The 12,562-nt window shown below is 32.6% G+C and overlaps 2 protein-coding genes across 2 annotated transcripts in view; one reads left to right on the top strand and one right to left on the bottom strand.

The window, feature by feature from the left end:
- Positions 1-54: 54 nt before the first annotated feature.
- Positions 55-5,920, top strand: LOC105617909. The gene is made up of 5 exons (XM_012199448.1): positions 55-110; positions 919-1,070; positions 3,555-3,592; positions 3,983-4,231; positions 5,810-5,920. The coding sequence occupies exons 1-5, from the start codon at positions 55-57 to the stop codon at positions 5,918-5,920; spliced, it is 606 nt and encodes a 201-aa protein (XP_012054838.1).
- A 1,525-nt stretch (positions 5,921-7,445) lies between these two features.
- Positions 7,446-12,562, bottom strand: part of LOC105617920 (putative uncharacterized protein DDB_G0286901) — a 7,335-nt gene continuing 2,218 nt past the window's right edge. Inside the window, exons 4-8 of the mRNA XM_012199458.1 lie at positions 10,822-12,114; positions 10,114-10,262; positions 9,340-9,713; positions 8,984-9,262; positions 7,446-8,767 (exon numbers count right to left, since the gene is read on the bottom strand). Of these exons, the coding sequence (XP_012054848.1) occupies positions 7,446-8,767; positions 8,984-9,262; positions 9,340-9,713; positions 10,114-10,262; positions 10,822-12,114 (3,417 nt within the window). The remainder of the gene's footprint in view (positions 8,768-8,983; positions 9,263-9,339; positions 9,714-10,113; positions 10,263-10,821; positions 12,115-12,562) is intronic.

Below are 12,562 nucleotides of genomic sequence, written 5' to 3' on the forward strand. Positions count from 1 at the left end.
ATTACCGTTAACGAATACGTTTCGTATTCGTATACGATAACAAATAGGGAAAAGATGAGGTCACTCACCCACGTAACGCCTACCTTTTATCCTCGACTTACCAAAAATCCGTTAGTACCTGAACATTAAATTATGCTTAATAATTGATCAAAGATTTACTGAATACAAACAAGCAATATAATATTCTAAAAAAGTGAAGATTTTTATCAATATTTCGTAACATATAACTTTCATTTTTAAAAGAAGAATAGTTTCGTAATTAATATTAAATTTGAAACAAAGTTAATTTTAGATTTTTGTACATTAATGAACATTATATGTCCGTTTGCGCAATTGAAATTCAAATATTAGGTAAAAACGTAAACATTTGCAGATTGGTTTTAATGTACCCTTTTGATTTACATGGCTCTTAAGTTATCTCATCGATTCAATTCGCGAAGATGATGCGTGGCATTTCATCCATATCTATAAAAGGAAAGAGATCTGGTACGGCATGAGGCTGATTACCATGAAACGTGCGATTCCCCGATGATTCTTGCATTTGAAGCATCCTGTACTCAGCAGCGAATCAAGACACTACAAAGCCCTGAATGTGACATGATTTTATGATGGGATTGTACCGTTAATATAGCTTATTTCAGGAAATATTTAACTATTGGAATTATTTTTTAAACGAGGTACTGTTAATAATAGAAACTTGATTGATATCAACAGACCAGGCTATTTATTCAAATTGTTTTGTATATAAAAATTAAGAAAATATAAAGCTTTTAATTGCAAAAATAGTACATTAAATGTTGAATTTTATTGTAATATTCTAACAGTACAATAATTATCACGATGTGATAATTATCGAATGTTGATGAAATACTGAAATAACAATATTTTGCCATTAGTATTCATCTCATGAGTTCGCAGCGCGAATCAGCGGCTACTATCCGTGCTGTCTAATGGACGGTCTTCGGGCGGGGAAGACGAAGACCGAAGATCCAACAGTTCAGTTGACGAGGAGACGCCGCGTTGCGAGGATCAACAGGTGCGAGTAAACGCCTGTCGTTTGAGAAGCATGGGTAAGTCGAGTACGACTTAGTTGGCTGTACCTTGACACTTTACTATCCCCGACCGACGAAACAGGTCGAGCGTGTCGGATATTGCACTCTGTGAATCTCACGACTCGTCAACGCGTCACGAATAGAATCTCGTTCGTCCCTGGAAAACGATCCTGGATCCTTCCTTGAACGCAGTTCTCGCTCGCGTCATAGTCTCAATATAAATTTAAGCGAGTTTCGTCATGGTTGAGCAATTTTTACCATTAAATAATTCTAAGATACCAAATAATTCCAGATACTAAAAATAAAACGTGAAAGTGTGAAAAGAGATTGGATTCTTTAATTCTCATTAAATATTCTTTAGATATTTTTATATTTTGCTTTTCTCGTGTTATAAATGTTAAGGAAATTATATTGTTTTCGATTTTAATAATTTCTGGATATTATTGGAACGTTTAGAGATTAATGTAAAAAAAACCGTTTTAATTCTTCAAACGGTTTTTGAAATTTTTAAAATATTTTTTTAGTATCTCACATTTTTTTAATATCTTCTGATTTTTTATGTTACCATCGATTATCATAAATATTTTAAAGAAATATGTTGTTCAATTCAATTCAATTCAACTATCTGCTTATCTGATTTCACCTATCTGCTTCTGAAACGTAAAAAACAAAAATGAACAAAAAAAAACGTATTTTTTAAATGTTTTATGATTTTTCGATATTTATTGTTTGCCATCTAACATTACATAAATATCGATTCGTTATTTTGTTAGTTGAATATAAATTTTTCTTTAATTTAAAGTAGTGCCTGTTGAAATGTTCGCAAAGCTGGTCGTTTATTCATATTGTTTCTCGTAGAAAGTTCACAAATTAGAAAAGATACAATGAACTTGAGACATCTTATGTATGCAAGTATGAATTACTTATATGCCTCAAACTGGTGAAGAAAAATAATTTGATGAATAAATTATTTTTCCATCAAGTTACATATAAATAATGGAAAAACGAGAGAAATCTTCAGCAATTAAATTCGATTCGCATAGTTATTAATAATCTACTCAATCCAGATAGATGCTGGGTGAAATGTCATGGATAAATGTCTTGTCGTGAAAATGTCATGTACAGATATATCTTAGTGCATGCAGTTGAACATTATGCAACAACTATCAACATCGACGAAGCGATATTTCTTTCCTGTTTATATTTATTGGAGTCAAACTATTCTCTTCTTTAAGAACAGAAAAAGGTAAATTGCATTTTAAATCGAAGGGATTTGTTCGACCGTTCAGTGACGCAAATTTTGCGTTGACCAATGCAACTGCTTGCAGACCAGGCAGGATATATTATATGCGTGGGGTATTGCGTAAATTGACAGGGAAAGTCTTGTGAGCTGTGATAATGTCAAAAAGTTGAGACGGTTCGATTGATTTTGGGTCAATGTAGAACGAGAGAGAGGTTTTTGCACGCGATGGTTCTCGAGAACGAGCTCTGGCTGTTGACCGTGAAAAAAATACATGAGCAAACGCGAGATACGAGAAGATAGTAAACGCTGACCCAGAATTGAAAAGTGTGGAAACACATATATTAATTAATTCGTGAAGTAAAGAAAAAAAGAAAAGTCTTATCGGGAGCCGCGATCGCAATTACTCTGTGATTAGAAGAAATTATCTGAATCTGTATTTTTAAGTTAACGGACGTATTGGCGGATTTTGCGATTATGAACGAATTATTTAAGGAACATCTTAACGGACTACTTTGTAATTTAAGAAAGAAAATTATATTTAATTAATTATTAGAATAATTTAATTAATTACTTGAATTTATTGGTTTTTCTTAATCAATAAATTATTGAAGTAATTAATTCAAGGATAATTCAATATTTAGAAATAAAGATAATTTAGAGATTTATTGCAGTACTAAGAAATTGATTTAATTAAAAAAGAAGGGAAAAAATGTTATCTGGATCCGTAATCGCAATTACAATTCAACGCAATCAATTCAATTACAATCATGACGAAAAGAAATTATCCGAATTTAGATCTTTGAGTTAAAGAACGTCCAGCGGGTTTTGCAATTGTGAACGAATTATGTGAACACATCTCAATAAGCTATTTTATAATTTAAAGAAAAAAATATTCAATTACTTGGATAATTTTTTGATTATAAATCAAAAATTATTTAACTAATTAATTAAAGAATTTAGAGAGAAATAATTCGGGATCTAAATATAAAATAATTTTAAAATCTTTTATTACGGTACTTATGAATATGATTTAAAAAATTAATAAAAAAGTCCTAAGGTATTGGTCTCAATATTATGTTCTTATCCTCGGCATATTATTGTTTCTAACGGCAGAATTGTGACGTTTATACTTGCGCAAGGATAGATTGCCGCTGGTAAATATTCCGGATCCTTTCTCTATTTTTTTCTTGATTTTTTTCTACAACGGTGCACCACGTTGCGCAGTTTTTCCACGCTGACTCACCTTTTTGCTTTTGCAGGGAACATTTACGTCTGCAGCCTGCTCGTCACACTCGCTGTAAGTGGCCAGACTTTCATCAATTGCGGGACACTTGCAGTTCTGCGAATGCAATTTCTTGCGCATCTTATTTCCGAAAGTTGATCGTTCTCTCCACGCATATCTCGTTGCGAGAACTTTCTGCGAGAAAAAAAAATCAAAACGCCAACAATATTTTGACAGATAAAAAGACTCGATTAATTAACTAAAATCGCATATAAATTCCAGCCATTTTCGGCCATCTTTCATTAAACTCTGTACTAAACGTTAGCAAAATAATTTATAATTCCGCAACGTCTGAAATTTGTATAATTTCCTAACTATAATTAATTTAAATTCTTGAAAAATTTTTAAATTATATGTATGTATATTACACCTTAGAAAAATATTTTTGGTCTGTATGTGTTGTAGGCGCTGCTCATTGTAGTGCAATGTGGCGACATAATGCGCAAAAGCATCGTCTTCGATAAGAATACTCCGGATGTGTTTTATTGTCCGCAACACAAGCCTATTGGTTTCGAGAAAATGCTCGTCAAGGCAAGACCGCTTTCCAGGCTCTGTCAATTCGAGGGTCGTTCGATACCCGAGGATTACAAAAGCGACTGTTACAACGACGTGGACGAGACCGAGTATGCTTGCAAGGAGAAGTACAGAATCATGGTGAGTGTCTAGTTTTATTTGGGATCGTGGTAAATTACGCGTGCGAAAATGGAGGTAAAAACACGCTGTTTACATGGCTTAAAAAAACAATATGACTAAGATAAAAATCAACTTGAAGAATAAGAAATAAACTTCCAAAGAGAAATATTCTCTTTCATAGAAGAGCAATATTTTTGATGTTCAAAAACAGTGTTGCTCTTCTACAAAAGTTTAAAAGTTTACTTAATTTTTAATTAAATGAGATACAATCTGTAAAAAATTAATTTTATTCAAGTTAAAGAAAAGAACGCTCGACCTGTATCGTCATAATATCAAAAACGCCTTAATGCATGTAACGGATTGGTGTCGGTCTTTTTCTCGTTGCAGAAGCGATTCAATAATCCGGATGGGAAGGCGAGAGTCATTGACGCCGAGAAGTAGAGAATGGGAATGATGCTGCACGACCGCAATCAATGCGCACGCAAATCATAAAACCCAAATAGAGTCAAAGCCACATCATACTAATGCTCGGGGCTGCTGCTGCATCGAAGGGAGCTCAACTATTTACAAATAATACTTATAATAAAATAATAACGGCGACGTAGATAAAGCAATTATTGCCTTAAATCAATTATCCATTTTTTCATATTACGGTATCAAATAATATTGTATTACGTTATAATGTTATGTTTGTCTTTGCAAAATATACAAAATATACAAAAAAATACATCAATAAGCAAGTCACTGCCGCACCGTGTATTCAAGATGAAGAAATGGATAACAAAAAATTAACAGACACAGCAAGACACTCATAAAATAACGAGATATTTTATAATATACATTTTTTCACTTATCTTAGTGAAATGATAAGGAACAATAAAGTTTGGTTCTGTAATATTTAAGCTTCGTCAAGGGGGAATTTATTTGTATAACATTATTAATAAAACTAACCGCAAAACGGAGCTGGGTGATCCTTTGACGGAGCTTTGGAATATATTATTGCTTTTATATGAGAAATCGAATAATATAGTTTTTTATCAATCATATGTTAGTAAGTCATTATCAATCGTATCGCCAGCATTTACTTTGTAATGCTTATAGATGATTTTAGTTATGGATACCATCTTAAAAAATTTATTTCATCTATTTATGATAATAATCTAAAAATGATAAAAAAATATAATCACAGAATTTTATAAAATATAAGAATTTCATAAAAAAAGACTAATTTTTCGACAATTTCGTGATGCCTGAACAAAACTATGGAACTTTTCATGAATCTGCAAATATAAAATATTTTATAAATTTCCTCTATTTGTGTACACAAAGATTTTACTTTCATATCACATTTACATATAAATAAAGCATTGATAGAATAAATATTGTTTATTATTCTTTTGTCGTCGATCTGTGTTGCGATATCTCGAGGAACATATTGAAACTCAGGAGCATGTGGTACGTAGTCCTCCAAGATTAAGTGCAGATAAATAATTAATCAATGTTGAGTGCGAGAGGAAAATGTAAATTACATCATGGATTCAGGGATAAATTATTTACGCTATTGTCACGCATATGATTATCTGATGGCCTTTGTTTTAGATGAGGCTTCATCCACCGGGAAGTAACACACCTTATAATGGGACACGTCTGTCTAAGTTCCTGGCCTTCGATAAAGATTTACCATACGCGCGAAAGAAGAATCAAGTGTAAGAAAGCGGCTGCATCCAAGGACATCCAGAGGCCTTGTGTTAATGTTAAAAAAACGTTCATACGATGAACACATTAGTTATGTTATTAATCTTATATGTCGAGAATGCAACTAAGAAAAATTCGCCGAGTTCCTGTAATCCAATTAATGAGTACTGCGTCCCATTTTCGATTGGGTCGGATCCGCTGTTGATTTATGTTACCATTTACTCATAATACTTGTGTTAAATTGATTTAACGTTCCTATTTGATTTAATGCAAGTGTGAACTTTTTTCTTGCAGTGAGATTGTTTTTGTAACATAAAAAACATTGTTGCTTAGTTATATAGATAGAGAAAAGAAAATAATATTTATATTTAGAGAAATATCTCTATTTTTATACATTGTTATCTGTATAATTAATACATGAGAAATATAATATTCATGTCATGATAATATATTCATATAGAATATGTAGACCAATGCACATTAATTTCGGTGATATTCAAGAACAATTTTCTCATGTAAATTACATGCATTTATATTGTGGGACTTAATTACAAAAATATATTAGTAAAATTTATAAAGGACAATTATATAAAAAACATAAACGAGAGATTTAATCTCAATTAAGAGAGGTATCTATTTGCCTTCTTTAAAATTTAATACTTAACATAACATTAACACAACAAACATTAAAAATTAGAAATATGTGAACAAAATTATAATTTTTTAACTTGAAGTGCAAAAATACTAATAATTATTTTAAATAGCAGCTTATTTTACATGTAAAAGTTAATTATTTTGCGTATTATCGAATCAATATCTCTTTTATAGAAATTCATAAATTTTTATTGTAATACAAAATTAAAAGACATAAATATTTATTCGAATTTTAGGCATGTATCCAACATCATGTTATTATTCGATGAAGCATTTATGTGATTGATAATGTAATATTCTTTATTATTGATGATGTAATATTCTTTATAAAAAAAAATTAAAAAACGTTTTCATATTTTTTTACAAATATTATAACAATATTTTGCACTAATTCTGCAATTTTAATTATAAACCCGATTTTTTTTAGCGAAAATTTCATTATTTTTGTACCCATGCAATATACATGCGTGATTGTTCCAAGAATATGAAAGAAATACGAAGTTTTAATATAAATTCTATTATTTTCGGTCTCAATTTCCTAGTTTATACTATTATACCATACTTAAGATCGTTATTTACTATACACATTGTGAAAAGAAACTAATTAAAATTAAGAAATAATTTTTTTAATATTCTTTGTACATCATATAACGGAAGATAGATAATCTATTTAAAAATCTTTAACTTAATTCTTTTCAAACATTTGCGATTGTATTTGATGAGATATACCTCATCAATAAATTTCTGTTTTTACAGACTAATGACTAAATCGGCAAGATATGAAGATAAAACTTGCATGTATCAGATTTACATGTTATTGCAATTGTGAAAACTTAAGAAATAGAACAAAGACACGCAATTTGTGTAATATGATTAATTACACGTTCTACAAAATTAGTTTCCCTCCATTTGAAGCTCTAATCTGCGCTACCTGTTCCGGAGTGAGTATGAGTTTGCTGCCATTGGGTAGTGCCAAAGCATAATGACTGCCAGTCTCGTTTACGACTACCACTAACTGCGTATTGGCATTCGTCGTTGGCGGTGGATTGTTCTTCACTGGCGTGATGGATATACCACCCTGACTCATTCGTTGAATGATTTGCGGTGAGAGAATACCTTTTGTTGAAGGGACAGTGATATCCGAAGTGATTGTAGGTTTCTGTCTAGATTGATTAGCAATTCTTTGAGACTCCAATGATCTAGCTCTGTTGGTTGGAGTTTTTTCTGAGGTATTAGGCGTTTTCTCCATAATGATCATTTCTATCTCATCGTCGCTATCACTGAGCATGATCAGAGATGTGACCTTCTGACCGCTGTTTTCTGTGCTGGATGTTTGTGATGTTTTCTGCCTTTGCCTCGACAAAGGAACATTTTTCGAATTGGTGGGTCTCTGACCTCTGACAGGTGTGCCAATGCTTCTTATTACCGAACCATTAAAATGCTGTGAGTTCTGTCGCGGTGCCAGTTGTCTGTTATTTTGCATGTATCTATTCTGCAGTCTGGGAGTGCAATGAACCGGATTTTGCGAATTCAGTTGATTTATCATCGGTCCAGGTGCAACCATGTACTCTGTTTGAGGCTGTGTTGCAACCGCTACATAAGATACGTAATTCGTATTGTTGACGTACGGTTGAGCCATTATCTGCGGACTCTGCTGTTGATAAACAAACTGTTGTTGCTGAGTAGGGGGTAGATATTTGCTCTGTGGAGTCTGTATTACGTAAGGCTGCTGCATGTAGTAAGTCGCATGCGGAGCTTGCGGCACAGTTCCCTGAATGATCGCCCCCTGGGGCACCATTCCAGAATTCTGTGGCACCATATAATAATATTTTTGTTGCGTATTCGTGGGTTCGTAATTGCTCTGTTCATATTGCTGGCTTGTGGCGTTTGGATTGGATTCGTACATCGGACCCTCATCCTTGATGTCAAGTTCCGAATGCACACTCTTGACAGATTCAATCTTACAAATCGTGTCCATGGAAGGCACTTCTCTTTTATTTTTGTTTGCTACAGAAGCAGTGTTACCAAGGATTTGCGGAGCAGCTGCATTTTCAGGCTCTCTCTTGTTATCTTTGAGTTTATCCTTCAACTTATCTTTAACAATTTTCGCATTAGGATGAGAAACATCAAACGCCGTATTACTCTGAGATGTATTTTCTGTGATATTCTGTACTTTATGTTCAAATGATTTTAATCTTCGATTGGTAGCTAAAACAGTACAAATATTGAAGTTATAAAAGTATTATATGATACAGAATTTAATAATTTTTATATTTTCAATTTTTTTCTACTTTTCAGTATTCTTTCATATTAAAATTGTTATTAATTATATTCTCATATTCAAACAAATTTTATGAAAAATCTAGCCTCAATAGAGAAAAAAATATAATAGTATAGCTTTTCTTCAAGATATTAGATACTCACACGAACGTTTATTTTTCCTTTTGCGAGAGCTCGGTAGAATCCAATCTTGGTCTGAGTCCTCCTCGTCCGACCAGTTGTCAGCGTTTCGTTCTTTCGAATTAGTGTGAGAAGCGGATGTATTGGCCTGTGTGCCGGGAGCCGCGTATACTGCCTCAACGTCGGCCCATTCCTCCAGCTCGTCCTCATCGCTCTCGTCATCTGAATAAAGTTGTTCTGTGTATGAAGAGATGCCGCGTGCTCGTAACACCCGTCTACTGTGTTGCGTTTCCTGGTTTGCATCTGCGAGGGATGTATTATTTTCAATATGAAAGAAGAATAAGACAATCGAATGAGAAATCAAAGACGGAAAAGAATACCTTCGTCTGATGCATTCTCGTTTTCTCCGTCTTGTTTGATTTCCAGTTTCTTTTCTTCTTCCACAACTTCGTTTCTTCCTGATGCCGCCTTGATCTCTGACTGCTTGTTACCATTTCCATTTTGCCGTTCATTACTCGGCTCTCGGCTCTCGTGGTGACTTTGTTTAGACTCTTTGACCGTACTTTCGTTTTCACTTTCGACTTGTGATTGTTTTTGTGTGTTTTTGGTGCCAAGTGGGGATACGGCAGATTGCGGTAACGTTTGTAACGTTGCGTCTCCGGGAATTGAGAGTGGATCCCTGCCCTGCGTCCCAAGAACCCACCAATTAGAGCTGAGACCACTCTCACCGGATGAGTCCTGATCCTCCACACTGCTACAACACATCACATGTTTGTCTACCATACATGCTCGACAAAAGTGATTAACATTTAACGTTACTAGAAGAAATGTGGACAACGACCACATCGTAAATCACATGGATTGTAGCAATCTCAAGGCGTCAGGTAATTCGAATTCTCCAGACAATGAAAATGAAAAGGTATGAAAAGTTATGAAGATATACAACATTATTTGCTATGTGTATTATTGATCAAAATCAAAATATTTCGTAAATGTGCATTAATAAAGCGGAATAATAATGAAATGATATTTCACAGTATCTTTAATTATAATTCTTTTTTGTGATCGTTTGTATGACAATGTATGAGATTTTTAGAAATAATGTCCAATTACTTCGCATTGTAAGATATAAAAATGCAAGTTGCTGTACATACCCTTCTTTAAAATTAGACCATTCCCTTTGAAGTTTTGCCTTTGCTTTTCGCATTGCATCCTTTAAAGTTGTCTCTACTGGTTCCACAGAACTTAATAATTCAGTCAACTTCTTTACTAACTTTACTTCACACAAAGGAATAATTTCCGCCTGTAAACGCAGCGTAATTTTTAGCCAATGCAACAAAATATTATGAAAATATATTAGACAATAAATTAGCAAAGACTCTAATTGTAAGAGTAAATTAATAAAAGAGAGATATATATCATGCTGCCACATAGCCATGCTGATATCGATGCAAATTTATTAGTCAAATTTACATGAAAAAATTAATTATAAACGTTTCGACCATTGCTTTTAGTCTTTCTCAGTAATTGTTATTCATTAAGACATGCATTCTAAATATCGCAATTTTAACTATTTTTTTTTTACAATTGATTAAATAAGTCGCAAAAATAACATATATCAATAACATGGATATTAGTTCAAAAGAGCATTCTAATTATGTTGATATCTGATATAGATCCATAAGAGAAACAATGATCAAATGACAATAAGAATTATTGTGAAATAATTGGCAATTAAACAAATAAAAAGTGATCAAGTGTAAAGATAATCGGACGAATATTATACGAATATTAATGACGATTAATGGAACGAGGCTACGACAAAAATGCTAAAAATGTTAGAGATAACGCATTAAGCTTACGTTACTAGAATTATTGCTTTCCAAATCACTTTCTGAAAAATTGGCAATGAGATCCCGTAATTCTTCTATACTGTCAACTACAAGATAAAAATCAGAAACGCTAAGATCAGACAACATCTTGTCAAAACGTTGCTTGCACTCATCTGTCTTTGGATCCGTGGATGTTTGCAAATTATAATCGATATCAATATTATTTGCGTCATTGTCCAAATCGTATTCCATGCTCGTTTGTAATCGCGGCTCATTTAAATTTTCTTCATCTGTTTCATTCATTTGATCGTCTTCTACTTCCTGTCTTTCATTTATCTCATTTCCTGTTGTATGTTTTTTATTATACTGCTTTACATTTCGAGATCGTAGTTTCATTCCTTCTCTCAAATTATTTGATTCTGCTTCTATCACTGGTAGCGTTTTATTCAGATACTGTCTAGTCACTTCTTCACTTAATGATGCACTATTGATAGAGGAAGATGAATAAAATAACTCAAAAGTTCTTTTTTTATTTAAACTGTTTTCATTTGTGCTAACATTACTATCACTAGTTTTCGTTTCACTCAGTTTCTCGTCATCCGATTTAGATGTCAAATTCATTGAAATATCACTTACATCACTGGCGGGAATATTTTTGGAATATACATCTTCAAATAATTTGGAACTTTCGGCATTAATTATCTCATTCAATTTCTCGTCGTCTGTTTTTGAACTATTGGACAAAGTATCACCTGATTTCTCGTTCTCATCCTTTTCATCAAATGTTTCACCACAGGATATTACAGTATTTTTGTACAATTCAACTAAGTTTTCTTGTGATACTAATTCATTACTGCTTTCGCGTTCACTCATTTTTTTTTCTTCGTCGATTTCAGTTTTCAAATCATGTAACATTTCATTAATTATTCCTATACTGCAATTATCATTCTGAGTATTAGTAAAACCTTTGAACATCGGCGAAGACTCGTCATCAACAGATTTGGTATCGCTGGAGTTATGGGTGTCATAACCGCTGGATCTTGCATTTGAACTTTCCTCGGACGTTTTTGACAAGCTCCTACGACGCTTCCTGCTTATAGTGTCCAGGATTATGTTGTTGTTATTACTGCACGTGCTGATACTACTCAAATTCGTATCCTCACTGATAAACGAACCTGTAGTGCTGTCGTTATTACTAAGATCTTTATCATCGTTTCTGTTTTCAAGCCTGTGATCAGATAAGTTATTGTGTATTTGTAATTTTCTCTTTTTGTATCTAATGAATTTACTCCTCTTCTTCGTCTCTTGATCTTGTCTGACAGGCTGCAAAATTCATAATTTATTAATTAATATGTTTACATAGCTTGTAAAATATGCAAAACTTATACAAAATATCGTAACATTTTAAAACTTTCTGAGACTAGATATCTATGTTATCTATATAAGATTCTAGATTTTTGAATACCTAGAATACTGAGATTTTTGAGAATATTTTTAATCGTATTGTAAATTTATTGGTATTAAAACTTATTGATCATTATATTAGACATTGTAATTTAAAGATATAGGGAAAGATATATAATTATTACAATTATTCGTTTATAATATTTCTATTATCTTTTTTAAAGAACAAGACATTGTTTTTTAAAATTGTGTAAAGACATTGTTAGATTCGTTTCTACCAATTGTAGATTAACTTTAATCTCGATTCAACTTACTCTTCATCTTTTTCTAATTCCAAGGATTAGAAAAAGAAGAAGAGTAAATTAAA

This window comes from Atta cephalotes, assembly GCF_000143395.1.
Source record: "Atta cephalotes unplaced genomic scaffold scaffold00001, whole genome shotgun sequence".
NCBI lineage: Eukaryota > Metazoa > Arthropoda > Insecta > Hymenoptera > Formicidae > Atta > Atta cephalotes.